The 27266-nt window shown below is 50.1% G+C and overlaps 1 protein-coding gene across 1 annotated transcript; it reads left to right on the top strand.

Moving 5' to 3' along the window:
- Slc60a1 (solute carrier family 60 member 1) lies at positions 1–25818 on the top strand. The gene is made up of 10 exons (XM_090341336.1): positions 1–245; positions 12143–12341; positions 12656–12916; positions 15189–15354; positions 15652–15767; positions 17138–17311; positions 19325–19472; positions 20615–20685; positions 21425–21545; positions 23093–25818. Exons 1-10 carry the CDS (start codon positions 16–18, stop codon positions 23134–23136), a joined length of 1530 nt encoding a protein of 509 aa, XP_090197462.1. The 5' UTR covers positions 1–15; the 3' UTR covers positions 23137–25818.
- Positions 25819–27266: the final 1448 nt, after the last annotated feature.

Below are 27266 nucleotides of genomic sequence, written 5' to 3'. Positions count from 1 at the left end.
CCCGCCGGCCGAGCCATGGGCTGCGACGGTCGCGTGTCAGGTCTGCTGCGCCGCCACCTGCAGCCCACGCTCACCTACTGGAGCGTCTTCTTCAGCTTCGGCCTGTGCATCGCCTTCCTGGGGCCCACGCTGCTGGACCTGCGCTGCCAGACGCACAGCTCGCTGCCCCAGATCTCCTGGGTCTTCTTCTCGCAGCAGCTCTGCCTCCTGCTGGGCAGCGCCCTCGGGGGCGTCTTCAAGAGGACGTGAGTGCCCGCCTGCACGCCCCCCGCGGACCCTCCCCACCCCACCCCACCCCCGGGCCCGGCGAGGGGCTGCCAGTCCCTCCCCCCTGCCTCCCAGCCCCCGGTTCCAGCTGTGCCCCGCCTTAGCCCCAGGGCTCCTCCTCCCCCACTCCAATGCTCCCCGGAAAACTCTCTCCAGGGACTGAAGGTGACTTGTGGCTCCTTTATTTGCTTCATTCAACGTCCTCTCCCCCCCCCACCCGCCCCTCGAGTGTAGAACCAGTCCCAGCTCCCTACCCCCAAACCCCAGCCTATGGGTAGAGAAATGGGGGCGCTTGCGTCAGTGGAGAGGAGGTATCCTTCTTGTACAGTTCCTTTGAGCTCGGTGATAGCCCCAGCCACCAGGGGCAGAAATTGGCAGTGAGGTGGAAAGACAGTGCCAGCTCAGAGGCAGTGCCAGGTGCCCAGGCTGGAGAGTGGTTTGACCAGGCGCCTATGGGTGGCTCCACTCAAAGTTAACTCCACATTGGCACAGGTTGTCCCTTTGCTCAGGTGGCCGTGGGGCTGGTGGTTCCAGAGGGAGCCAGATCACCGTTCCTCTACCAGCCCCTGGAGGCAGAGCCTTGGGCCTCTGAGCCAGGCCAGGAGGCGCATATCCTCCCACCACTGCTTAGTATGGGACCCGCCTTCCCCAGTGCCAGGAGCCCCTTCCCTTGTTGCTCTACCCTAGCCTCTGCCAGGGCAGAGCTCTGGACCACTGGCATGGCCTCCACTGCTGCTCTTTTGGATAGCCTACAGGGCATCATTTTCCTGACTAATTGTCAGGACCACCTTCCAGGGTCCTTTGGGAAAAGGAGCAGGCTCTACTGTCCTGTGAAGCCCGGGCTAGTGCATGGATGATTTGTCCTCCGGAGACTCCTCGGCCATTTCCCTAAGTCCTGACTCCTGGCTGAGTTAGTTATTTTCCCTGGCTGCAGGGACTCAAGCCAGCAGGTAGACTGGGTGGGTTCAAAGGGCTTTGCTGGTGGTGCTATTTAGTTAGCATTAGTGTTTGCAGTGTTGGGACTGGAACTCAGGGCCTCATGTATGTTGGACAAGGCTCTGCCATTGTATCACAACTCACCTTAATCTCAGAGATTTTTTGTTGCCTAGTACTTCACTATTTTGACTTTTTTTTTTTTTTCCAGTCCTGGGGCTTGAACTCAGGGCCTGAGTGCTGTCCTTGGTCTTTTTCTTCAAGAAAAAGTCCTCTGCCACTTGAGCCACAGCACCACTCCTGACCTTTTCTATGTATGTGGTACTGAGGAATTGAACCAAGGTCTTGGTGCATGCTAGGCAAGCACTCTAACTAGGCTAAACTCCTGGCCACTATTTTGACTTCTAGACACTGTTTTACCTAGAACTTTTTTAGGAACATGTTAATATGAGAGCAGGTAGGAGAATAAGGATAACTCTAAGTGACAGGTTTGATTGTATGAAATGATACCTAGATGGGCTCTCTCTTCCTGGCTACCTTTGTGCCTTTGTTCCTTCACTGGAACTCTGATAAGGAGCAGAGTGGGTCCTGTATGAGAGTCTTTCCTGGCTCACAGGAAAGAGAAAGGCAAAGGTAACACTGTGAACAAACGTCCGTGTATGCTGCTCTGTCCCAGGCACTGTTTATTCTGTTTTGTTTGTATTAGCATATATTCATTATAGAAAGGAGTTCATCTCCCGCACTCTGTTTAGTACAGTATTTGTATCAACTCACTTCCTCTTCAACACATTCTTGCAGATTAGTACTCTTGTCTCCATTTTACACATAAAGAAGCTGAAACAGAGGCTAAGAAGTATAGCCAGGTGTGATGGTGCCTGCCTGTAATCTCAGCAGGAGGATTATAAATTGCCGGCCAGCCTAGGATGCACAGGAAGACACAGTTTTAAAATACAAAAGAAAAATTGCTGCCTGTAATCCTAGCTACTCAGGAGGCTGCATAAACACGAGGATTTCAGTTCAAAGCCATCCCAGGCAGGAGCCAGCAAAAATCCTCAAGTGGAACTGTGGCTCACATGGTCAAGTAGCAGCCTTGAGTGCAAAAGCTAAAGGACAGCACGCAGGCCTTGAGTTCAATCCCCAGTACTAGCACAAATAAACAAAAACCTCATGGGAAGGCAGGTGGTTCAAGTTTAAATTCTCAGTCTCAGTCCTTCCATCCCCCACAATAAAATGTCATCACCAAGAACTCTTCCCTTCAGTAAAGAGCAAAGCAGACTTCCATGGAAATGAAGAATGGTGGGGTGACCTTGAGTATAAGCAATAGAGTCTCACCACCAAGCAAACTCCTGGCACTTCTCCAGCCTCCCCCCCCAACCCTATACACACACACACACACACACACACACACACACACACACACACACGGGACAATACCTCAGACAGCCCTGACTCCTGCCTCTAAAGCTTGAGGCTTATGCCTCTGTTGAAATCCTAATGTCCTATAAGGAAGTGCTTTTCAGCTTAAGTGATTACCAGCCAGTGCGTCAGGCTGGCTCTGGGAAGTGGGGGGATTGCTTTAACAAATCTCTTCGAGGGCCAGCTGTTGCGAGGGTGTGGGGGAGAGTGAGAGAATGACACATGGAAGAGCCGCACCTCTTTCTCTAGGGCCTACCTACTTAGCCCGGATGATGGGGCTTCTAGACACCACCATAGGGCAGCAGACATTGAAAAGATAATAAGTGGAGAGCTGGACACAAGGCAGAACTTGAACCCTCTCCTTGCTCAGAGATGCAGCAGCCTCCCCCCTCCCTCTTCTCTCATCCTTTCTTTTCTCTCCCCCTGTTCCTTCTTCTCTCCCTCTCCCTCCTTTCCCCCTCCCTCCCTCTTTTTCTCCCTCTCCTCCTCCTCTCCTTCCCCCCATCCTTCCCCCTCACCGGCTCCGAAGCATCTAGCACAGACCTAGATTTGAACATGGCCACTACTTGCATGGCTTAGGGAAGGAAAAGTGTATCTACCAGCCAGAAGAATCTGACCCTAGAAAGACCAGGAAATCTTTCAGCTACCTGGTTGGCAGGTAACTAGGTAGGTATATATGCTATATGGGACAGGAATGGGAAAGGATATTTAGATAAAGGGTTAAGAGGGGTTTTTTGGGGGGCCAGGAGTTTGGCCTAGTGGTTAAAGTGCTTGCCTAGCATGCATGAAGACCCGGGTTCAATTCCTCGGTACCACATACATAGAAAAAAGCCGGAAGTGGTGCTGAGGCTCAAGTGGTAGAGCTCTAGCCTTGAGAAAGTCCAAGGACAGTGCTCAGGCCCTGAGCTCAAGCCCAGGACTGGCAAAAAAAAAAAAAAAAAAAAAAAAGAGGGTTTTTTTTGTTGTTATTCCTGGTTTCTGGGACCTGTCTAACCACCCTGGAGGCATCAGGGTAGGGTTTCCCCAGCCTCTCTTCTGCACACATTGGCAATAGCCTTGCCCTACGAGACTCCTTCTCTTCTTTTCTCACATTCTTTCTAATCTTCAAGTCACACCTCACCAACCCCACCTAAGGGGCAGTGCCTTGCAGCACTGCAAACCCAGTCTTCCTAGCCTATTCTTCAAAGTATTCTTAGATCTGTTCCACAAGTTACACTCCCTTACCCCTCCCAGCCCCATAATGCCCAGTGAACACAAGCTGTCTTTTCTTTGAGCTTGGCTCTGATTGGCCTCCCTTCCACAAACCCTCTACTTGTCCCGTCAGAAGCCACAAACCCATGCCATAGCTTCCTGGGCATCCAGCAGCAGTCATGGGTCTTGCTTTAAAACCATCACAGGGCTGGGAGCATAGCCTAGTGGTAGAGTGCTCGCCTTGTATGCACAAAGTCCTGGGTCCAATTCCTCCATACTGTATACACAGAAAAAGCTGAAAGTGGTGCTATGGCTCAAGTGGCAAAGCACTAGCCTTGAGGAAAAAGTGTCCAAGGAGAGTGCCCAGGCCCTGAGTTCAAGCCCCATGACTAGCAAAAAAAATCACAGCTAGGTACTTGTGGCTCATGCCTACAATCCCAGCTACTCAGAAGACTGAGATCTGAGAATCTTTGTTTAAAGCCAGGCTGGGCAGGAAACTACTCAGAACAAGCCAGAAGTGGTACTGTGGTTCAAGTGGTACAGCACTAGCCTTAAGCAAAAGAAGCTCAAAGATACTATCTAGGCCCTAAGTTCAAACTCCAGGACCAACACACACACACACACACACACACACACACACACACACGAAGAAAAAAAAGAAAACTCTCAACATGAAGTTACCATGTGACGTAGCAAGTCTACTTTTAGGTGCTTTCCAAGAGAAATTTTTTTAAAAATTGCCCACACCAAAGCTTGTGTATAAACATTCATAACACCGTTACTAGTAGTAATCAAAAAGTGCCAACAGCCAGCTTCACTGGTAGCTCATGCTTGTATTTCTAGCTACTCAGGAGGCTGAGTGCTGAGGATCATAGTTCAAAGCCAGCTTGGACAGGAAAGACCATAAGACTCTTATCTTCAGTTAACCAGCAAAAAGCTGAAAATAGAGGTGTGGCTCAAGCGATAGAGCCAGTCTTGAAAGGAAAAGCCATGAGAAATCAAAAAGCCCTGAGTTCAAGCCTGAGTACCCTCTCCCTTCCCAAATGGAAACAACCTTGTTATTTTTTATCAGATGGGTGGGCAAATGGTCTGTGCATATAATGATATAACATCTAGCCATTGTGGTAAGAGAACAGATCAGTCCCAAAAGTCTACATAGTAGATATGGTTCCATTTATGTGACATAGCCAGCATAGGGGGATCTGTAGTGACAGAAAGTGGATTAGTGGTTGTTTAAGGCAGGTGGTGACTAGAGAGATGAGGAGAATAACTGTGAATGGATACAGAGTTTCCTTCCAAGGTGATATGAATGCTTTAAATTTAGATTGCTGTAATAATTTAGAATATGCTAGACAAGTGGGGTGCTGGTGGCTCATGTCTGTAATCCTAGCTACTAAGGTGGCTAAAATCTAAGGATTACAGTTCAAATCCAGCCCAGGCAGGAAAGTCTGGGAAACTTTCTTATCCTTCATTAGCCACCAGAAAAGGGTTCTAGTGGTAGAGCACTAGCCTTGAATGAAAGATCTCAGGGACAGTGCCCAGAGAAAACAGAAAAATAAATAAATAAATAACTAGGAATATGCTAAATAAAGGCATTGAACTGTATATTTAAACACTTAAAAGTTTATGCTACGTAAATATTTATGAATTTTATGCTACACAAATGAATATTGGGGTTTGTTGTTGTTGTTTTGGTTTGGTCTGCTTTGTTTCTGATGGTGTGGGAGTTTGAACTCAGAGCCTTGCTCTTGCTAATCAGGTGCTCTATCAGTGAGCCTTAGCCCCAGTCCTCTTTTACACGGATTATTTTGGGGGTCTCCATTCCTGCCCAGGAATGTACCTGGACCACATAATCCTCTTAGTATTTTTTTTTGCTTATTTTCCTGCCCAGGTGAGAGATAAACACTCACTACCACTCCCAGCTTCTTCTGTTGACATGGAATCTCATGAATCTTTTTGCTCTGGTTGCTCTGTAATCTCCATTCTCCTGATCTCAGCCTCCAAGGAGTTAGGATTTATAGTACGGTTGTTTTCTTGTTTGTTTATTTGTTGTTGGTCATGGGGCTTGAACTCAGGGCCTACGTGCTGACCCTGAGCTCTTTTCCCTCAAGACTAGTGCTTTACCACTTTGAGAGTCTCATGGACGTTCCTGCCCAAGCTGGCTTCCAACGGTGATCCTCAGATCTCAGCCTCGTGAGTAGCTAGGATTATAGCACCTGGCTATAGTGGGTTTTACTTTTGTTTTAAATTTAGAAACTTCTCCAAACCATTAATTCACTCATTCAACAAATATATCTTAAGCTAGGCCTTGTTTCAGGAGAGATAATGTGAAGACTGCTACTATCCTAGAGCTCATGTTTTGGAAGGAAATATTAGATGGTCAGAAGAAGTAGATGAAGCAGGCCAGGAGTGGAGAATGCCAGAGCTGAGACTGGGTCCTCTCTTAGGTTCTCAGGGATGGCCTTTCTGGGGAGGTGACAGTAGAGGTGACTGCTTTGTGAGCAAGCTCCTGAAGAGCCAGGCTGGGGAAGAATAGGAGATGTTTTATGCAGACAGCCTGCTGGTTGAGCTCAAGTCTAAGATGCATAGACTTCGCGTGTGTCCTCCAGCTGAACACCAGCCTGAGTCTAGCAGGGTAGTTCTGCTTTAGACTGGAACCTCCCCCAAAGACAGGCTGTTTTGCCCCTCTCTGGAGCCCCCATGCCTCAGCAAAGGCCTCTGAACAAGCTGAAAGGTCAGTAAATGGAGGTTGACTCAGCTGGGGGGAAGGGAGGAAGGCCCCCTCTTGCTCACCAGCCTGGCTTCAAGACCACTAACCTAGCTTTCCTGGGGTACCCTGTGTCCACAATGCCATGCCATTTGTTCATGCCCCTTTGAGTTGGAGAGGGGCAGCCTCTACCATCTCCTTCCTTCTGCCATTTGTCCTGGTGCTCAAAGGAGAAGGCCCAGCTTGGGGGAGGGAGAACAACGAGTCCTGGGAATCCTCCCTGTGACCAGGAAGCTCTTGAGCTGAACTATGAGGATGTCCCAGCCACCAAACTCCAGGGCCACTCGTGGTGGTACACAGGTGGGCCTCAGTGGCCTTCTTCCCAATGGAGAGGCTGGAGCAGGATGGGCCTACCCACCCACTTGCTCTTTTCCTGGCACTTGGGGGCCAAGGACAGGGGCCCAAGGCAGGGCCAGACCAAGGTATGACTTGAGCACATGACCAACTGGGGAAGGCAGATCGCCAAGGCTAACCAGGGTCAGCAGTGAAGTCAAGGTCACAGGGTTGCTCATCGGGGGAACTCCAACAGAGGCACAGCCAGGAGGGCGTGGGGAGATGAGGGGAGGGAGGACCCCAGTTCTTGTCCCTCCCCTCCCCCATTTGCCCCTTCTATGTGGAGACATTAATAAGTAACGCGGCCGTTTCTCAGGCATCCTGATGTAGGTTTCCTAGGCCTGGGGGAAAGAGACTTTTCTTGTCCTTGGCCCCAGTAAACAGGGGGGAAGGGAGGGCCATGCAATGCTGTGCTTTCCTGGCCTTTGCCTATACTGGGAGTCAAGACCCAGAGTCTCAAGTCGATTTTTTTTTTTTTTGGTTGGTTGTAGAACTTGCTCTCAAGGACTGAGCCCGGTCTTGTGCTCTTTTGCTCAAGGGTAGCGCTCTCTCACTTTCAGCCATAACACCACACCTCTGCTTTTCTGGTAGTTCATTGGAGATAGGGTCTCACAGACTTTCCTGCCCAGGCTGGAACCATGATCCTCAGATCTCAGCTAGGATTGCAGGCATGAACCACCAGTGCCCAATTCAGTTCATTTTTGTGCTGCTCTCTTCATGCCTGGCATCCGTTTTCTACTCTAGAAAATGAGCAGGACTCTGAGGACCTTGCCGTCACCCTAGCTGGGACACTGGGAGAAGAGAGGTAGGTAACAGGGCAGTAACTGGACTAGCTTCCCAGGGTCACTGCAGAGGGTGTGACAGCAGGGCTAGGATTGGGATTGGGAGGAAGAGGAAGAAGCTGGCACTGATCTTTGCCTTCTTTCTCCTGAGTGCCCTGCCCTAGGCCCAGCGCTGACTTTAGGGAGCACTGGAGAGAGCACTGGCCAGCAGCTTAGGGAAGGACACATGCTGTCCCATGCTATCATCGAGGAGACTGGCTTGGAAGAGCCTGGCCTTCTGCTTACATGTCCCATTGCATCCCTGTTACCATTCCTGAAAAGAGCCTCTGGTGGAACCATTTACAACAGGCAATGCGTGTGTTTCAGTCTGGCTCGAGGACATGTGTAGGGTTTTTTTCTTGGTATTCATGGATCCTTCTAAAGACATTGATTCAGGCCAATTTTGGGGGCGACCCTGGCACACAGCCCTGTTAAAGCAACTAGGAGAGTGGTTAGCCTGGGATCCAAAAACCAAGATTTCTTGTGGAACAAATATCCCATTGAAGTTCCTTAGATCCCAGGTCATATGTGGCTCAGTCCTCTCTACAAGCTGCAAGTGCCTGGCTCAGGTCTCAGGCCAGGACCTGGAGGTAACAGAGGGAGGATTTCCCAAGCCTTCTTTATCTGATCACCAGGCCAAGGGCCAAAAAAATACCCCATGGGCATCTTCTCCAGAGTGGCAAGGTGAAAGGTCTAATGGGAACCGCAGGCTTTCCAGAACTTCCCTTCTCCAGAGCCTCTTACTGACCCACTCAAACCCTCTTGGTTTACTACTAACAATACTACTAATATTATTATTATTCCAATATTTCTCTGTATGTGCATGCATACGTGCACATCCCTGTGCTGGTATCAGAGCTTAAACTCAGGGCCTAACATTCCCTCTCAGCTTTTTCACCTCTCAATTTTTTCGCTCAAGACTGGTCCTCTCCCACCTGACCCACACTTCCAGTCCACTATTTTGCTGGTTAATTAGAGATAAGAGTCTCAGGGACTTTTCTGCCCTGGCTGGCTTTTAACAGCGATTCTGAAAGCTTATCCTCCTGAGTCACCGGTATCACTGACGTGAGCCACCAGGACCTGATCACATTATCCTTCAACTCTTGTCACTGCCGTCCCCATCAGATAATCTAGCAATACTCCTGCATCACTGTCTGACCATCTCCAATCCCTTCTCTGAGCAGCTCTGTGTGGGTGGCAGATCAGAGATTTCCCCAGGCACTATCCTGTTTCACTAGCAACATCCTAAGCCTGGACTGAGCTGCCTTGTCAGGGCCACACATGGAGCCAGGGCTGGCTTCCACAGGGCACAGCAGTAATGCAGTGAGAAGCCTGTGTGGTGCTTCAGCATCTGGAGCTGTGGTGACACCAACAGGCACATGTCCTAAAGAGGATAGATATTCTCCATCCAATGCTACAGAACCCTGCAGATCAAAGACCTCTTGTTGGCACTCCTCTCCCCCCACTTAGCTGGTTCTGGCCCAGCACCTGATGTGCACACACACACACACACACTTTACTATGGAAAAGCAGCATGAAGCCACTTGGGCAGGTCCAAGCTATATAGCTACGTACTTAAGCACCCCCCTGGGTCAGATGGCATAAGTTTGAAGTCTCCTTCGCCATGTTTCCATGTGCACTGAATGTCTGAACAGTGGTTCTCATGTACACCGTCAGGCTAGTTATTATGCACTGTTTCCGTTCCCACACCTCCCCCAGTTCCTTCCTATCTCAGTTGACTGAGCCTAGCTCCCATCCCCTCAGGACTTGCTCCACACTGACAGCTATACCCAGTCACTGTCACCCAGGTGTTTCCTGTCCCTCCTTCCTTCCTGTCCTTCTTTTCTTCTTTTGTCTGTCTCTTTTGATGGTACTGAGGATAGAACGCAGGGTCTCATCAATAGCAGAGGAGACAGGTACATGCCTTACCAATCCTAACCTAGTTGTTTTCTTTTTTTCATTTTTGTGTTTTTGCTGTTGTTGTGTGTGTGTGTATGTGTTTGCTTTTGTGCCCATCCTGGGGCTTGAACTTGGAGCCTAGGCACTGATCCTGAGCTTTTTTTTTTTCAAGGCTAACACTACCACTCGAGCCACAGCTCCACTTCAGGCTTTTGTGATATTCTCTGGAGATAAGAGTCACGTGGACTTTCCTGCCCCGGCTGACTTCAAACCTCCCTCCTCAGATCTCAGCCTCCTGAGTAGCTAGGATTGCAGGTCTGAGCCACGCGTGTCCAGCCTTACCTAGTTTTTTTTTTTTGTTTCTGTTTTTGGTTTTAAGGCAATAACAAGAAGGTGTTCATTCTTCCAGAGAGCATTTGTATTTGACCTGGAGCCTCCTTCCATCACTGTGAAGTAGTCAGGGAGGTGGTGGAATGCACTGTCTGTCAGTGGAGGGGACACTTGAGGATGCTCACAGAAGAGCCATCTTGCTATCCCTGAGGCTGGCCACTTAACAGGCTGCCTGGCGTGTCTTGTGTGGGAAGGGGGGATTACTGTGAGAGGTCAGAGGCATCCTTGCACCCATGAATCTGTACCAGGTACACAGGAGGAGGATCCGAGGCATGTAGCCTGCTCCTGGGTATAGGAAGCAGGAACACCCCTGGTCCAGTGGTCATCACCAGATGGGCAGAGGGGCAGAGAGGGCTGGCTGTCAGGGCTGGGGGCTGTCAGGGCTGGAGCCCCAGGGAGAGCCAGTGTAGGACCAACACAGCTAGGGATTCCTTAGCATGACCTTCCTTTCCATGTGTCCTCCGTAATGCAGGCCTTGCAGTATCTGCTGACCTCCATAACCCCCCCCCCCTCGAGCTGTGTGCAGGGAACAGACCAGAGTCATGAAAAGCAATCAGCCTGACAGATCAGCCAGGAAATGAGAAAATAACAAAATAACAAACTGCAGCTATCAGCAGAGCTCTTCTGATAGAGGATTTAATCAGATATGGGGTTAGATGGGATGGCCGAAAGCCAAGGGGATGGGCAAAGGCAAGCTCCAGCAAACATCGCAGCCTCTGGGGCGCTGAGGGCTTTCCTCTCCCAGTGTTGGGGACTTGGAGAAGTGTCCCTGTACCCTGACCCACCTCTCCAGTTTTTCATAATCCAAGAAAGTTCTTCCACAATTTCCAGAACCTTTTTGTGTGTGCTGGTCCTAGGCCTTGAACTTACAGCTTGGGTGCTGTCCCTAAGCTTTTTTTTTTTTTTTGGTCGGTTGTGGGGTTTGAACTCTGGGCCTGGGTATTGTCCCTGAGCTCTTCAGCTCAAGGCTACCATACTACCCCTTGAGCCACAGCGTCACTTCCAGTTTTCTGGTGGTTAATTGGAGATAAGAGTCTCATGGGTTTGAATGGCAATCCTCAGATCTCAGCCTCCTGAGAAGCTAGGATTACAGCCACTGTGCCCAGCTTCCCTGAGCTTTTTTTGCCCTCTATCACTTGGGCCTTTTGGTGGTTTATTGGAGATAAATTTTTCCTGCCAGGGCTGGCTTTGAACCATGATCCTCAAACTGCAGCTTCCCAAGTAGCTAGGGTATTCAGCATCCAGAGCCTTCTTGCTGTCCAACCTCCTCACCCCTACATTAGCCTTTCATACAGATCCCAGAAAATGCCAGACACAGAGCCCCCGACTCCTGCCTGCTAGAAGGGTCATCCACTGCATGATTCAAGTCCTAGGCTGTGGCTTTGGTTCTGGTGGCACAGGCCTATGCCTGGGAAGAATGGACTCATGTCCCTCCCTCTGTGAGGACACACATGGCTCCGCCTGCCCTGGGCCAGAGGCTCTGCCTGTAGACTTCCAGGTTCAAGTTCTATTCTGGATCCCACTCCAGATGCCAACGTCAAGCAATGCCCCCTTCAGATGCTCACAGCAGCATCCCCAACACTGATGGAAAGTATTTTTTTACACAGAAATATTTGAAGTGAATAGTAAGGCAACATAAAAGCATATCTAGCCTAGGCATTTGGTGGCTCACACCTCTAATCCTATCTACTCAGGAGGCTGAGATCTGATGATCAGAGTTCAACGTCAGCCCAAGCAGGAAAGTCTCTGAGGCTCTTCTCTCCAATTAACCACTAGAAAAGCAGGAGCAGAGCTGTGGCTTTACGAAGTAGAGCTCTAGCTTTGAATGCAAAAGCCCAGGGACAATGCCCAGGCCCTGAATTCAAGCCCTAAGACCAACAAAAACAAAAGAAAAAAAAAAAAGACAACAACAAAAACATTACCTAAGCACAGTGATATGCCACATGTCACGACATTTGTGGGGTTGGGGTTGTCCTCTGGGGAAACAGGAGCTGGCTCCCTCTCATCTCTACCACATGGAGGAGAGGCTGGGCTTCCTAAGCCACTGGCCAATGGTGGCCTGGAGGGGGAGCCTCATTCGGAGGCTCTGAGCCCCTCCGCTGACGCCAACCCTCCTCTGCCCCAGCTTGGCCCAGTCATTATGGGCTCTCTTCACCTCTACCCTGGCCATCTCCCTGGTGTTTGTTGTCATCCCCTTCTGTCGAGACGTGAAAGTGCTGGCCTCCGTCATGGCGCTGGCTGGCCTGGCCATGGGCTGCATCGACACCGTGGCCAACATGCAGCTGGTGAGAATGTACCAGAAGGACTCAGCCTTCTTCCTCCAGGTGAGTGAGCTGAGCGGGGAGTTCCCTGGGCCCATGGCTCCCTCTGGGCCCCAGGCTAGAGTGGTGGCTCAGCCCAGTAGAACAACTCACCATCTGGGCCACACCAGCAGAAACCCCTGGGGTGTGGGGGGATAGGAACCCCACTTGGAAGAGATCCTGCCCGTTCCTTCTCTTATTGTTTCCTTCCTGGTGGGGCACACAGTAGATGCAACAGCCTCCAAAGAGGGTTAAGACTGGAAAGGAAGAGGGTGAGAAAGGGAGGACCCCCACCCCACAGTGGAAGTCTAAAATCTGAGTCACTGTGCACCTCACAGGTGCTGCATTTCTTTGTGGGCTTCGGCGCTCTGCTGAGCCCCCTGATCGCTGACCCCTTCCTGTCCGAGGCCAACTGCTTTCCTGACAACAACACTGCCAATGCCACCTCCCGAAGCCACCCGTTCCACACCTCCAGGGTCCTGGGCCAACACCACGCAGGAGCTCAGACTTGGTCCAACCAGACAGCCCCCGGGCTGCCCACGAAGGATGGGGCAGAGGCCCGCGTTTCCTATGCCTTCTGGATCATGGCCCTCATCAATGTGAGTATGGATGTGGGGGGGGGGTGTGGGCAAGACAAGGTGACTGCGCATGTGTCCCGGGCCCCCAGCTTCCACAGTGGAGACTTGAGATTCTGAGAAACATGCCAGGGCTGAGATGGGCTCCAGGAGGCCTGAGGGACGAGGACTGGCCTGACCTGCTGGGGTCATCACGAAGGCCCTCAGTGGTGACCAGCTGTGTTTGCAACTCTCAAGGAAGGTATAGTGGAGGAGAAGTGAGGTGGCCGTCCAGGCCTGGCCTGTCATGGAAGCAGAGGGAAGGGCCCCCCCCTCCCCGTGACTGGGCCATCTGATAAGACTGCCTTCTGCATGCTTAGCCAGGTCAAACCCCCATCTTTGTAAGGACACCCCCTATGGGATCGTTCACATTAGTCCAAATGGAGCAGAGGGCAAGTGGCAAACCACACACCGCCCAGGTGTCCCTTGGCCTCCTGTAGCATGGCGCTTGGGCAGGGGCCTTTGGGAGGATGGAGTCCCAAGGTCCCTCGCTCTCTTGCACTACGATGAACATCCGGCTGGGGGAACTTGTGTGCCGCAGGATCTCCACACTTTTCCCCTTGGATTGTATCTGAAAATAAACAGTTGACCAGAGAAGGAAATGTGGCTACATGTACAGTGGACATGCCTCTGTCATCCACATGGCATTAGCTGGCATTTGGAGTGGCACTGCTGGCTCTGAATGGTGCCAGCCAATCTGCCACCATGAAGCCCTGCCCATCCCAGTGACCTCCCCCTGCCCTCAGCTGTTGTCCGCTTGTCCTTTTGCCAGGCCTCCGCCACTGCAGGCCTCTGTATACATTTCCTGTTTCCCTCACAACCAGTGCTCCCCCCCCCAAAAAAAAAATCAGACCCAGACTCCCTGGGGGCAGAGGCCTTGTCTCTTCCCACTCATTCTACGCCTTACAGCTGCCAGAGGCTGTCTGAACTTGACTGTAGTTGTTGATTTGTGAGCTGGAGTTCACTAATATAATCCTGGCTGATCTTGAACCCCTGGACTTAACGCATCTTCCCACCTTCACCTCTCGGTAGCTGGGATTATAGATGTATGACACCTATCCAGTTCTGACCTTGACTTACTTTTGAGTGTATATAATTGCTCTCAAAGTCACCCTGGACCCCACCCCAACTTGTCTAGGAGAGTTAGAGGGGACCCCTCCCCCCAGGGCAGCACCAAGCCAAGAGAGGCTGTGTTCTCAACTCCCATTGCTGCCTGGCCTCTAACTCACCATGCTCACCCACCTTGAGAACCTTCTGCAGCTCTGGGTTCTTTCCTAAGCAAAAGGAGTGAGGCTGAAGTTGTGGCAAGAAGGACAGAGATTAAACCTAACCAAGAGATTTGTGGTAGCAAGTTTGGTTCAATCCAAGCAGGGCCCCCCTGGGGAAAGTAGTGGCAGCTTCTCCAGGCAACCCCAGAGGCAGGAGATGTTTCTCAGTACTCTGGGGAGTTCACCAAGACTAAGTGTCTTGGTGTAATGAGCATAGATCTGAACGTTGACATGTGTCTGGAGTGATGGTACACGTGCATTTGTCACACAAAAGGAGTGTGTGTGTGTGTGTGTGTGTTCTAGCTTAGACACTAGGTACAAGGCAGAGCCAAGCAGAGCTCTATGCCCTCTAGGATAGGGCAATGCTGGGCAGGAACTGAGGGGGAGGCATTGCTCAACACAGCCAGGACACCAGCCTCTAATCTCACCGTGCCCAAATCAGCCACATGTGCTCTAATCTCACCCTGCCCAAACCAGCTGGGTGGCCAGGACTCCCGGACAGCTGGGTCCAGGCTGTGAAAAGCCTTTCTGTCTTCTCAGAGAAATGGGTGTGGCAAGGGTTGGGCAGCATTTACCCAGAGCCTGCAGGGGTTGCGGCCCCTGGCTAGTGGATTGGCGCTGACTCTTGGTTTGGTTTTGTTCACTGGTCCCGAGACTTGAACTCAGGGCCTTGGAGCTATTCCTTATCTTTTATTTTGCTCCAGGCTAGCACACTACCACGTGAGGCACAGCTCTACTTCCAGCCTTTTTGGTGGTTCTTTGGAAATAAGAATCATACAGACTTTCCCCTCTGGGCTGGCCTTGAACCGTGGTCCAGAGATCTCAGACTCCTGAGTAGCCAGGATTGGAGGTGTGAGCTACCACAGCCTGGCTTTGGAGCCGGCTGTTGGCTGAAGCGGGAGCCCCATGGCTATGCTATATGCCACCTCGGGGTGGCAGCCTGCGGGGTATGGGATGTCGGAGCCTGACGTGACCTCTGCCACCCCCAGCTTCCTGTGCCCCTGGCTGTGCTGTTCCTGCTGTCCAAGGAACGGCTGCTAACCTGCCCTCAGAGGAAGCCCCTGCTCCTGCCAGCTGATGAGCTTGCCCTGGAGACCCGGTCCCCCGAGAAGGAAGATACCGCCTCGATACCCCCAAAGTTTCAGCCATACCCAGGTGGGGGCTCCTTTGAACTCTTACAGCCCAGCCCTGGGGTGGCAGAGTAGAGCCCTGTGGGGCCTGGCAGGCTCGAGGGACAGGAGGCACTCACTGGACCAAGCACCTGAGGAAGGGCCAGGCTGTGTTACTTTGGGGAAGTGACTTGGTGTCTCTGAGTCAGGGTTGACCAAGGACTGTGGCAAGGACATGGGCTGCTGCTCACAGGCAATGGAAGTAGAGGAATGGAGGCAATCCATGGGGTGCCAGGAGCCGAGCCCCAGCCCTGTTCTTCCCCTGTCGCTCCCCCCTCCCCAGGGCACGAGGACCTGTTCAGCTGCTGCCAGAGGAGGAACTTCCGGGGAGCACCATGTTCCTTCTTTGCCATCCATATCTCAGCCGCCCTGGTCCTGTTCATGACAGACGGGATGACGGTGAGCCTGTCCCGGGGTGCCCGCAGGGGGCACGAGGGGCCTCAGTCTTGATACCCAAGTCTGGGACAGCAAGAGAAGAGAGAAACTTGGGATTTTCTAGACCCTCACCTATGGGTCTGCAGGCTCAGCCACGGTGTCCTTGGAGGTGAGGTCCCTCCTCCCCCACCCCAAATTTGTTCACAGCACATTAGAACCCCAGGCTCTGTCCTGGCCAGTTGTTTAGATCATATCCTGCCCCCCTTTTTTTCCTTTTTTTTTTTTAATTGCTTGTTTGTTTCATTGGTTTTATAGGTGATCCACATTTTTTAGAGGGGCACAGACCTGTTCTCCCAGTTTAGAGGTCAGAGCACCCAGCTTCCTGGTGTATCTGGCAGACCTTACATCTTAAATGAGCTACGGGGGGGGGGGGTGTGTGCCAGTAATCTTGCCTACTTCAGGAGGCTGAGATCTGAGGATCACAGTTTGAAGCTTGTTCCAACAGGAAAGTCCAAGAGGTTCTTATCTCTGACTATTTGCTTCTACTAGATTGCTGGAAGTAGAGGTATAGTTCAAGCCTTGAGTAAAAAAAAGGCTGAGGAAGAATGTAAGGCCCTGAGTTTAAGTCCCAGCTACAGCAGAGCTCAGGCCCAGTGAGTCCTTCCGTGAGTGACTTCTCATATGCTGTTTAGTGTTTCCTTTTTCCCTCCCCAGGCATCTTTTAGAATGAGTTTAGAATAGTTGCAAATGGCTGATTGAAAAAATTCAGATGAGCCAGGTATGGAAGGTCATCCTATAACCCCAGCTGTCCAGGAGCTAAGCTCAGGTGAATGGTGACTCAAGGTCAGCTCGGGAAAACCGTGAGACTTCCCTGTCTCAATCAGAGAAGCGGGCTATGGTGGTTCATAGCTTTCATCAGCTATCAGGGAAAACGAGGAAAGAGGATCAAGGTCCAAGGATAACCTTGAGAAAAAACACAAGACCCTATCTTAAAAATGACTTCAGTCAAAAGAGCCGGGTGTGAGAGACAGAGTACCTGCCTAGCAAGCACAAGGCCCTTAGATCAAACAAACAAAAACAACCTCCCTCAAATGCCCTGGTGAAAAGTACTGGAGAACAGACCTGGTTTACTTCCAGCTCTCAAGGTGACCTTGGGTGAGCCCATTTTCTTTTTGCTAGGAAGCAAGCACTTGTTTGTCCAAACCCCCAGAGACGTGGGAATCCCCCAGGGAGATGCAGAGCCCCCACCTGAGGGTCTATCCTCTACCTCTGCACCCCAGGTTCTATCTTCAGCTCAGGCCTGAGCCTCTGGAGACAGAGCAGTTGGTCTTCCTCAGCCCCCTTTCATGCCCAGTCTGGGCTCAAGTGTGCTCAGTGGGGCCTGCTCCCCACAGGGGGCATATTCTGCCTTTGTGTACAGCTATGCAGTGGAGAAGCCGTTGTCTGTTGGACACAAGATGGCCGGGTACCTCCCCAGTCTCTTCTGGGGCTTCATCACCCTGGGCCGGCTTGTCTCCATTCCCATCTCCTCCAGAATGAGGCCAGCCACCATGGTGTTCGTGAATGTGGTAAGTGCCCCGCAACCCCTATCTAAAGGCCAGCAGTCCGCATGCTTCTGTCTTTACCACCACCACCCCAGGACTTTTGCTTGGGTTTACTATGAGTAGTGGGAAAAATAGAAGAGTGAAGGTGGCATCCAGAGAGCTGATGTCCCCTGGGCCCAGACACAGGAGGGAAGGGACTTGAACCCTGGTGGCCAGGATGGAGTGGGAGAGAGAAAGTTTCTGAAATGTTTTCTGGTGTAAAGTTGATCTGAGCATGGGAATGAAGAGAACGAGGATGCAGAATAGGGCACAAATAGCCACAGGGATGGGGCCTGGACAACTCAGCTTTTGGTCCTTCGCATGATTATGAAAGAAGAGGGTTCCTCTGGCTGGCACTGGAGGCTCCAGGTCTCCATCAGGGAAAAGCAGAGCTGCTGCTTTGGGCCTGCGGTGAGTGTATGGATGGCCGCAGGAAGCAGGGGGTGAGGAGGGAAGGGTCCTGAAGCCCTCTTCCAGGGCTAGCCAATGACAGGTCAAAGCCATCCCAGGCAAGAAAGTCCATGAGACTCTTAACCACTCCAGTTAACCACCAGAAACCCAGAAGTGGCACTGTGGCACTTGCCTTAAGTGAGAAACCTCAGGGACAGGCCCAGGCCTTAAGTTCAAGTCCCATGATCAACAAAAGAAAAATTGGATTGATGACAGGAATTCTGTTTTGTTCCTTTTTTGGAGAGCCAAGTTTTGCTTTGCTTTGCTTTGCTGGTAACTGGTACTTGAAGCCAGGGCCTTGAACTTGCTGTTTTTGCTGATTATTTTGGAGATGGGGTCTTGGGGACTTTTTCTGACCACGCTGGCTTCAAACCATGATCCTCTAAATCCTGAGCAGCCAGGATTACAGGCATGAGCTGCCAGTACCTCGCAGAACCATTCTTAGTTTGCTGGTGTCTTGTATTTGAAGGACTCTTCGGTGACACCCTCGACCTGAGATTGTTTGCAGCAGTTAACCGCTGCACAGTGGTAGCCAACCACGTGAAGTGTTTCCCTCTGTCATTTTCAGAGGCTGTTTTTCCTTGTGCATTTCTGCCAGCACATAGCTGTGCCAGTTGCTAGTCTAGATGGCTTCGATGGCTTCTCAAAACCCCTGGGTGAGGCAATGTCCATTGCATGGAGGCCATCAGCCTCTGTAGCAGCACCATTTGACTAGGACCCTGGGCTCCAAGAGAAATTGAATCTTTTTTTCCTTCCTTCACAATCTTCAACTCAGGGCCTTGTATTTTCTAGATAAGTGCTACCACCTGAACCATATCCCCAGCCCTTTTTTGCTCTAGTCACTTTTTTCATATAAAGTCTCATGCTTTTTGTCTGGACTTCAAAACTTTTACCAGTGTCTACTGTATAGCTGGGATTATAGATGACTACACACTACCAGCCCAGATTATTTGCTGAGATGGGATCTTACTAAATGTAGCAAAGTCTTGCCCAGGCTGGCTTTAAACTTTGATTTTCCTATGCCTCCCAAGTAGCTAGGATCACAGATGTAAGCTACCACACTTGGCCTTGACACTAAATACATTTTCAGTTTGTTTTGCTTTGAATGCTGGAGATTAAACACAGGGACTCACACATGCTAAACACATGCTTTGCCAATGAACCAGATTCAGAACATAACCAAACCCAGGACATTCCCCCCCCAAAGCTGTAGAATACTATGAAAAACTTTCATCTTGTAGGACTATAAGGCTATACCACAAGGTCCTGAGTTCTATCCCGGCAACACACACACACACACACACACACACACACACACACACACACACACACACACACACACACACACACACACACACAGCCTTCCTGTACTTCTTCATCATCTGAAGACGTCAGAGTAGAGACAGTGCAGTTCCTGGTCAGTCCACAAGGTGGCGATTGCATCACACTGCTCTGCTCCTGGGGCATGAAGAGAGGGAGTCCCTTGGTTTTCCCTTTCACCTGGGATGCCCAGCTTTCTGGTTCCTAATGGCCTCCACTCTGCAACAGGTGGGCGTGGTGGTGACATTCTTGTTGCTGCTTATTTTCTCCTACAATGTCATCTTCCTGTTTGCGGGGACAGCAAGTCTGGGCCTGTTCCTGAGTAGTACCTTCCCCAGCATGCTGGCCTACACGGAAGACATCCTCCAGTACAAAGGTGAGTGGTGGGGATGCCTCCGCTCCTGCACCCCATCTTTCTGTGGGTCCTCCAGCAGGAGGATTCCAACCCCACCTCCTGACTGGCAGGGACATTTTCCAAAGGTAGGATGGCTATCTCCACGAACCTGTGACTTCAGGCCACAGGGGCTCTCAGCAATTCTTTTCCATTTTTCCCCCATGTGGGAACGTCTGCAGACATACAGCTGACATGGTGTGCGTCAGGGTGCGTCAAAGTACAAAGCCGAGACTGATTACCCCTTTCCATAGCCTCCCTCCTAAGTGCACTCAGCTGAGAACCCTTTGTGTATGTGTGCTAGTACTAGGGCTTGAACTTAAGACCTGGGTGCTGTGCTGGCCCTTTGCTCCAAACTAGCACTCCATCGCTTGAGCTACAGCGCCATTGCTGGCTTTTTGGTGCTAAATTGGAGATGAGTCTCATGGACTTTGCTGCCTGAGCTGGTTTCTAACCATGATTCTCAGATCTCAGCCCCAGGCCCAGAGTTCAAGCCCCACGACTGGCAAAAGGAAAAAAAAAAAAAGTTCCACAAACTACACAAGCATATTTTCAGGCAGCCAAGAAAAGCAGCTGAAAATAAGCCTCTTATCAGTTTTTCTCTCAGTTCTCCTCTTGAGAATATATTACATGTGGATATTCAAACCCAAATGAAGGCCAGGCACTGGAGCTCACACCTGTAATCTTGCTCAGGAAGCTGAGTTCTGAGGATCAAGGTTTGAAGCCAGCCCAGGCAGACAAATCCCCAAAGACTCAATCTGAAGTCTGGGCCATGTTGCCAAAGAGGTTGTGGTCAGTCAGTGCCAGGGCACTGAAGCCCCAGAGCAGCCTGGTCTGAGGATGTCAGGAGATCTTTCCAGAAGGGCAGGTGGTGATCAGACTGGGAAGAGCTCTGGATGCTATGCTAAGTGGGTTAGGACTTACCCGGGAGACTGTGGAGAGCCGCTGGGAGTTTGAGAATAAGGAGCATGTGTAAGGGCAGCTGGGTGCCAGTTTCCCAAAGTCTGAACAATTCTAGGAAGCTAGTGGTCTTCAGCTACCTGGCATTCCAGAATCTTCCCACGGGAGACCCGGGCTATGAGCCTTCACTATGAGAACTTCTAACCAGAGCCTTCTGTGTCTGTCAGGCTGTGCGACCACAGTGCTGGTGACAGGGGCTGGAGTTGGCGAGATGGCCCTGCAGATGCTGGTTGGTTTGGTATGTGGGGCCCTGGGGGGAGGGCATCTCCAAACAGGTGACATGTCATGGCAGGCTCCCTCCAAACCCACACTGGGGTTTCCTGAGTTCAGGGCCCCAGGACACACGTGAAAGCTGAGTCTCCAAATGTGAAATCTGGAGACAGGCATGGATGTGTGCACAGGGCCAAAGCAAACAAGTGGAGTCTGGCAGTGAGGCCGGAGGGGACCCAGAGAACAGCCCGGTCAGCATGCACTACTCCCAGGGTCCTTCCACCCTTGCTGCCTGGAGCCCAGCCTCCTGCCCAGGCAATGCCAAGCTCCCTACACACACTCCCTCTCTCCCGTTGTGTGTGTGTGTGCGTTTGCACATGCATGTTCCAGTACCGGGGCTTAAACACTCAAGGGCCTGAGTGCTGTCCAATTAGGCCTGTGAGTATAGAAACACCTGTGTGACTGGCATTCCCATGATGCTATGGGGATTTATCCAAAGTTCCAGAACTCACAGCTGAAAGACTACAGAGGGCGGCCAGGTCCAACCTCAACCTCCGGGCAGGCCTTTCTGCCTCCAGAGGCATAACCTTGGAAAGGCCAAGACTCTCCACCTCCATGTTCCTGTTGGGAGGGTGGGGCCCGGGGGTGGTGGCCCCAACTCGATGGAATCTGCCAAGCCGCCTGGGAGGTTCTGAGAGGTTCTGCTCCTGTTCACCTCCCACGTGGAGATTTAATGGCCTGTGTCTGTGTGTTTTCCCCTTTGGCAGATCTTCCAGGCCCAGGGCAGCTACAGTTTCCTGGTGTGTGGTGTGATCTTTGGCTGCCTGGCTTTTACCTTTTACGTCTTGCTCCTGTTTTTCCACAGGATGCACCCTGGGCCCTCCTCCGGTAAGGGGAGAATCCGTTTCTACACAAGGGGAGGAAAACACAGCGGGCCTGGGAAGGAGGGGGGATCTTAATACACCGGAAATACTATTCTGTTCCAAGCAAAATGCAAGGAAATGTTTATTTTTCTACAGCTTCCTTTCCCTCCCCTTCCTGCTTTCTCCAGGATGGTCACGCTGGACTCCCGAAGGCCAGTAGGTGTGGGGGAGGCGCACTCATGGTTTCCCCATGAGCAGAGGGGCATAGACTAAGAGTCCTCCTTCCTGCAGTCCTCCATGCATGGAATCAGGGGCCAAAATCTATTTCCAGTTGGGTTTTGGGCAGAGGAAGGCACAGCCTGCCTCCTTCCCTGGCTGGAGTTCAGCCCAGCGGCCTAATTGGCCATCTTACAGCTTAGAATTTTGAGTTTGATCCAGATCACATCTTCAAAAACAAAATAATGAAATAATAATAGACCATCAGGCCAAATGGCAGAAGAAAACTGCTTTAGGGCAGAGACACAGCCTAAGAATAGCCTCCCTCCTAGAGACCTGAGGCAAGGGTATCCTGTGACTACTGTGCTGTGTGCATAGCCCCTCACCCCCATCTTAAGTGAAATCACCCCTGGTGTGTGCACTGGATGGACACATGCACCCCCGAAAGAAAACTATTCAGTACTGAGGCCTAGAAAGACAGAGGGTCTCCCAGAAGGGCATCCAGCATGGCAGGTACCAGTCACTGTCTAGGTCTGTCCTTAGCACAAATACAGTTAGAATTTTCTGAGAATCAGGTTAACATTTTTAGCCAGCCAGCCTGCCTTCCTTCCTTCCTCCCTCCCACCTTCCTTTTTTCCTTCCTTCCTCTTTCTTTTTCTTTTTGGTCAGTACTGGGGCTCAGACTCAGGATCTGGGTGTTGTCCCTTAGCTTTTTTGCTCAAGGCTGGTGCTCTACCATTTAAGCTATATCTCTACTTTTAACTATTTGCTAGTTAACTGGAAGTTTCACAGACCTTCCTGTCTGAGCTGGCTTTGAACCACAATTCTCAGATCTCAGTCTCTCTTTTTTTTTTTTTTTTGCCAGTCCTGGGCTTGAGCTCAGGGTCTGAGCACTGTCCTTGGACTTTCTCAAGGCTAGAGCTCTACCCCTTGAGCCTCAGCACCACTTCTGGCTTTTTTCTATGTATGTGATACCAAGGAATCAAACCCGGATCTTCATGCATGTTAGGCAAGCACTTTAACCACTAGGCCAAACTCCCGGCCCCATGATCTCAGTCTCTTGAGTAGCTAGGATTACTGGTGTGAGCCACCAGTGCCTTGCTTTGCATTCCTTTCTCATAGGATGCAAACACAAACACACATTCCCTTTGTGCTAGACTCTGGTCTCGACAAAGTGCCTCCCTCAAGTTTGTCAGAACTTGTAGGTCTGACATGTTCATTTGCCTGCAAATGAACCCTGGAGGCAGAGAACAAAAAACTTGGTCAGCTCTCAGAAAAATGCTGCAGCAAGTTGGAGATGCCCAGACATGCTGCCGGTTCTATTTAACTGTTTTCTCTTCTTCATTCTCACCCAAGACAAGCCAGTTGGCCTGGAGAATTCTGAGTGCTATCAGAGGTGAAGGAGCAGGTGAAGACCCCAACCTTCTCAGCATCAAGGTGGCCTCCAGGATTCATCCTAGGACCACTGTCATAGGAAGCCAGAGGTCTCAAGAGAAGAGGGAGGCTTCCCTCCCTGCTTGCTTAAATCCACTTACACCTGGTTGGACAGAAGAAATCAACTTCCAGTAACAGGGACCTTCCCCAGGAGATCATTAGATGCATACCTGACAATTCCAGGTCCTCTCCTCTTCCCTGGTTCGGACCCCAGAGGGGAGGGCAGGACGCAGCTGCTCGCCACTCCCTGTCTCTTCGTGCATGGACCCAGACCCTGGGTTTGCGATCACTTCTAGTTTTCGTTTGGGAAAATAGATGAAATTGTAAAGCTTGACTATCGCTATATGTAGATATATGTTAAACAAGTCCAATCTCGTTATTCTCTGGCATGTTCAAAAGACCTACGTGCTTTTTATTCTGGATTTATATCCAGTCACTCCCAGTCCTGCTAAGTTCAGTAGCCTAAGATGCCACAAGAAGTTCAGTCTTTTTTTTTTTCTTTTTTCGTGCCAGAACTGGGGTTTGAACTCAGGGCCTCACACTCTACCTTGCTTTCTTGGCTTAAGGCTCGCGCTCTACCAGTTGAATCTTATTCCTTTGGGACACTGGTTTGGGGGCTGGCTCCCACCAGTTTTGTCCTCGAGTTTTCATGTTGAAAGCTGGTTGTTCAATACAGCCCTAACCAATGGTTAACTGCCATTGAACAAATTGAAGACAAAGCCAATAAAACACCCAACACTTAGCATTTCCTAACCCTTGGGGTTTGTGATGCGAGGGCTAGTGAGACGTGGGGTTGCTGTGGTACCTCCCGGCTTCACACTCAGTGCTCTGTGAAGGTACTTGGTAGCTGTGATTGGCTGTGGTGGCATATTTATGCCCACAGACACTCTGTGGCCAAAGCTGCCAACCACAGCTGCTTTTCCAGGCAGCACCCACTCACTCCTGCTCACTGTAACTGCGGGCAGCACCAGAGGTCACCTGCAACAATGAACTGGCCGGCCTATTCTTTAAGACGAGCTGGGAGGATTCCAAAGAGATATGACTTAAATATTACATCTTTTCTTTATAAAGGGGGACCTTTTCTTGTGCCAATCCTGGGGCTTGAGCTCAGGAGCTGCCCCTGAGCTTTCTGCCCAAGCCTAGCACTCTACCACTTGAGCTCCACACAGCTCCACTTTGTCTTTTTTAATGGTGGTTAATTGGGGATAAGAGTTTCACAGCCTTTCCTGCCTGGGCTGGCTTTGAACTGCGATCCTCAGATCTCAGCCTCCTGAGTAGCTAGGATTGTAGGCATGCACCATTAGCTTGGCTAGAGGAAACTTTTTTTGTTTTTGTTTTTTTTTGCCAGTCCTGGGCCTTGAACTCAGAGCACTGTCCTTGGGCTTTCTCAAGGCTAGAACTCTGCCACTTGAACCACAGCACCACATCCAGCTTTTTTTCTATGTATGTGGTACCAAGGAATAGAACCCAGGTCTTCATGCATGCTAGGCAAGCATTCTACCACTAGGTCAAACTCCCGACCCCAACTTCTGGCTTTTTCTATGTATGTAGCACTGAGGAATAGAACCTGGGTCTTTGTGCATGTTAGGCAAGTGCTCTACCACTAGGCCAAACTCCCGGTCCCTAGAGGAAAAGTTCTATAGCAGGTCAAGGTCTTGTCTTTTACAAAAAACTAGAACGACTGAACCAATTCCAGCCGTGCAGAATCCTGTGGGCAGCACCCGTGCAGGACCTCCAATTCCTCTGTACAGCACAGGGCAGGCTCACCCACTCAGGAAGTGGAGATGACTTCTAGAAGCAGAGAAACAGCTGTTACCTAGGCTGCCTGCCCGCACTTTCTCTGTGTACATGTACACATGTGACATTGCAGTGGATCATGGCTCTGGACTTCCTGTTCTAAAAGCTGTAATGCAGCACCTGACACTAAACGTTTTTTTTGTGTTGTTCTTTCCTGAGCATCTGACCGGAGCCAGGTAAAGGGCTGATCTCACTCTTAGCTCCACAGTTTCAAGCAAGCCACATGGTGTGTCCAACCTTCAACTGTTTTTAACCAGGAAAGTGGAATTTCTAAAAGTACCCTACCTCACAGGAAAACTTGGAAAATTAAAGAAATTTGTATAAAGCACATGTTAGATTCCTGACACAGAAATTGCATCATCAATATTAGTCATTCTTAAAGTAAAGCCTCAACAGCTTCGGAATTGTTTGTGTTTGGTACATATTTATTGTAAAGCAAACAGATCCAACTTTTCTGGAAAGCGGCCTCTGTAGGGGAAGTCGTAACTATGTAAATACTTGAAGTATTAGATGCTAGCCAAATTTAAATGTGCAATCTAACTAGTGACTGACCTGGGCAGAGGATGCAGATGTATTTTTCTTGGATTTCTTTTCAAGAAAACATCTTTTTTATACAGATTCTGAAAGAAGACTTAATGGCTATACTTAAGTTGTGATTCATTTGTTACTAGAAACAATAAAATTAAAACAAATTTGGGTTTCTTTCCTATATTTTAAACCTAATGTATTAACTATTAAGAGACAATCGAACTTTTATATATTAAAGCTCAGAAATAAATGGCCTGTGTTTCACAGAGACAAGTTGCTTGTTACTGTGAGTTTACTATATATAAAATGGTTTTGTTTTGTTTTTTGGTTATTGTTTTATTTTGGTTGGTTGTAAGACTTGAACTCAGGGCCTGGGGGCTGTCCCTGAGCTTTCACTCATGGCTAGTGCTCTACTACTTTGAGCCATAGTGCCAATTCTGATTTTCTGGTAGCTTTGAATTACAATCCTCAGTTCTCAACTTCCTGAGTAGCATGAGCCATCGGTGCCCAGCTTATACATGGGGGGACAGAGGGGTAAGTGAGAGCATGTGCTAGAGATGGAACTCGTATTTGCTAGGTAAGCTTTTAAGGGTACTGGTATATTCAAAGCAAGCTCCTGAAGCAGATAAGAATGCTAAGAGCCCACATTCCCTCTGGCACACGTATAACTACAAGACTTTGTAAGATGATGGTTCCTGGACCATTCCATTCTGGTAGCAGTGGCAGTGGTGGTACTGGACAAGAGCTCTATTTTTTTTTTTTTTTGCCAGTCGTGGGGCAGTCCTGTGTTGCCTGTGACCAGTTTATGACACGATCTGGGATGTCAGGAAGGCTGCTAGACACAGTCCAGTGCTTACGATGGAAGTCACGGCTAAAGAGAGCAATTGTGTGGCCAGATACATAGAGTTCCAAGTCAAAGGGTGTGAATGTGAGAATAGAAAATCAAGCTTTGGAGTTCTTTAACTCTTAGAAGTTTGCAAAGAATGAGCCTAGCAGAGCAAGTGAAAGAGGGGCTGGTGGCTCACACCTATAATCCTTGCTTCTCAGGAAAGGCTGAGATACGAGGACTGTGGTTTGAAGCCAGCCTGGGCAGAAAAGTCCATGTTTTTATCTCTAGTTAAATATCCCCTCCCTCCCAAAAGATATTAGTGGAGCTGTGCCTCAAATGTAGAGTACTACCCTTGAGCAGAAAAGCTGAGGGACAGTGCCCAGGCCCTGAGTTCAAGCTCCAGGACCTGCACAAAAATAGAAGATAAAATAAAAAAAGGTAATTTTTTTAAAAGAGGTAGAGCCAGAGCTAGAAGCAGGTTCTGGAGAAAATGTGGTCTTCTGCCTGGAAGGTAAATGACTCCAAGAGAGGAATTAGCGCTGGTAAGGCCCATGCAGACTGGACTTGGCAACCCCAAAGGTCCCCGCATGAGAGCTGAACACTCGGCGAGCAGGGCCTTCCCCACCAGCACAGCTGTTGGAGCTCTTCAGATCTTCCATTTTTCAGTCTTAGATTCATCTACTTTACAGTGAACCCAGGTGAGGCCAGTTTCTTAGGCTTACTTCCATTACAGGACGAAATCACACAGAGCCTTGCATTGACAATGCAAAATCCTAAAACTCTAAATCATATCTTCCTCAGGGTGCCAGTGTGGAAATCGACAGTGGAAGGGGGTTAGCTTGTCATAAACTACATCTGCAGACCATGCGGTGGTGACATTGTCAATGTTAGAACAAAAATGGTGTCTTAAAGGAATTTTTAAGTGGATTCTGATTTTTTTTT

Source organism: Megascapheus bottae, chromosome 10 (genome assembly GCF_031878675.1).
Source record: "Megascapheus bottae isolate mThoBot1 chromosome 10, mThoBot2.hap1, whole genome shotgun sequence".
Lineage (NCBI taxonomy): Eukaryota > Metazoa > Chordata > Mammalia > Rodentia > Geomyidae > Megascapheus > Megascapheus bottae.
Note: the sequence above shows the minus strand (reverse complement) of the source record. Positions and strands in the feature narration are given on the sequence as shown.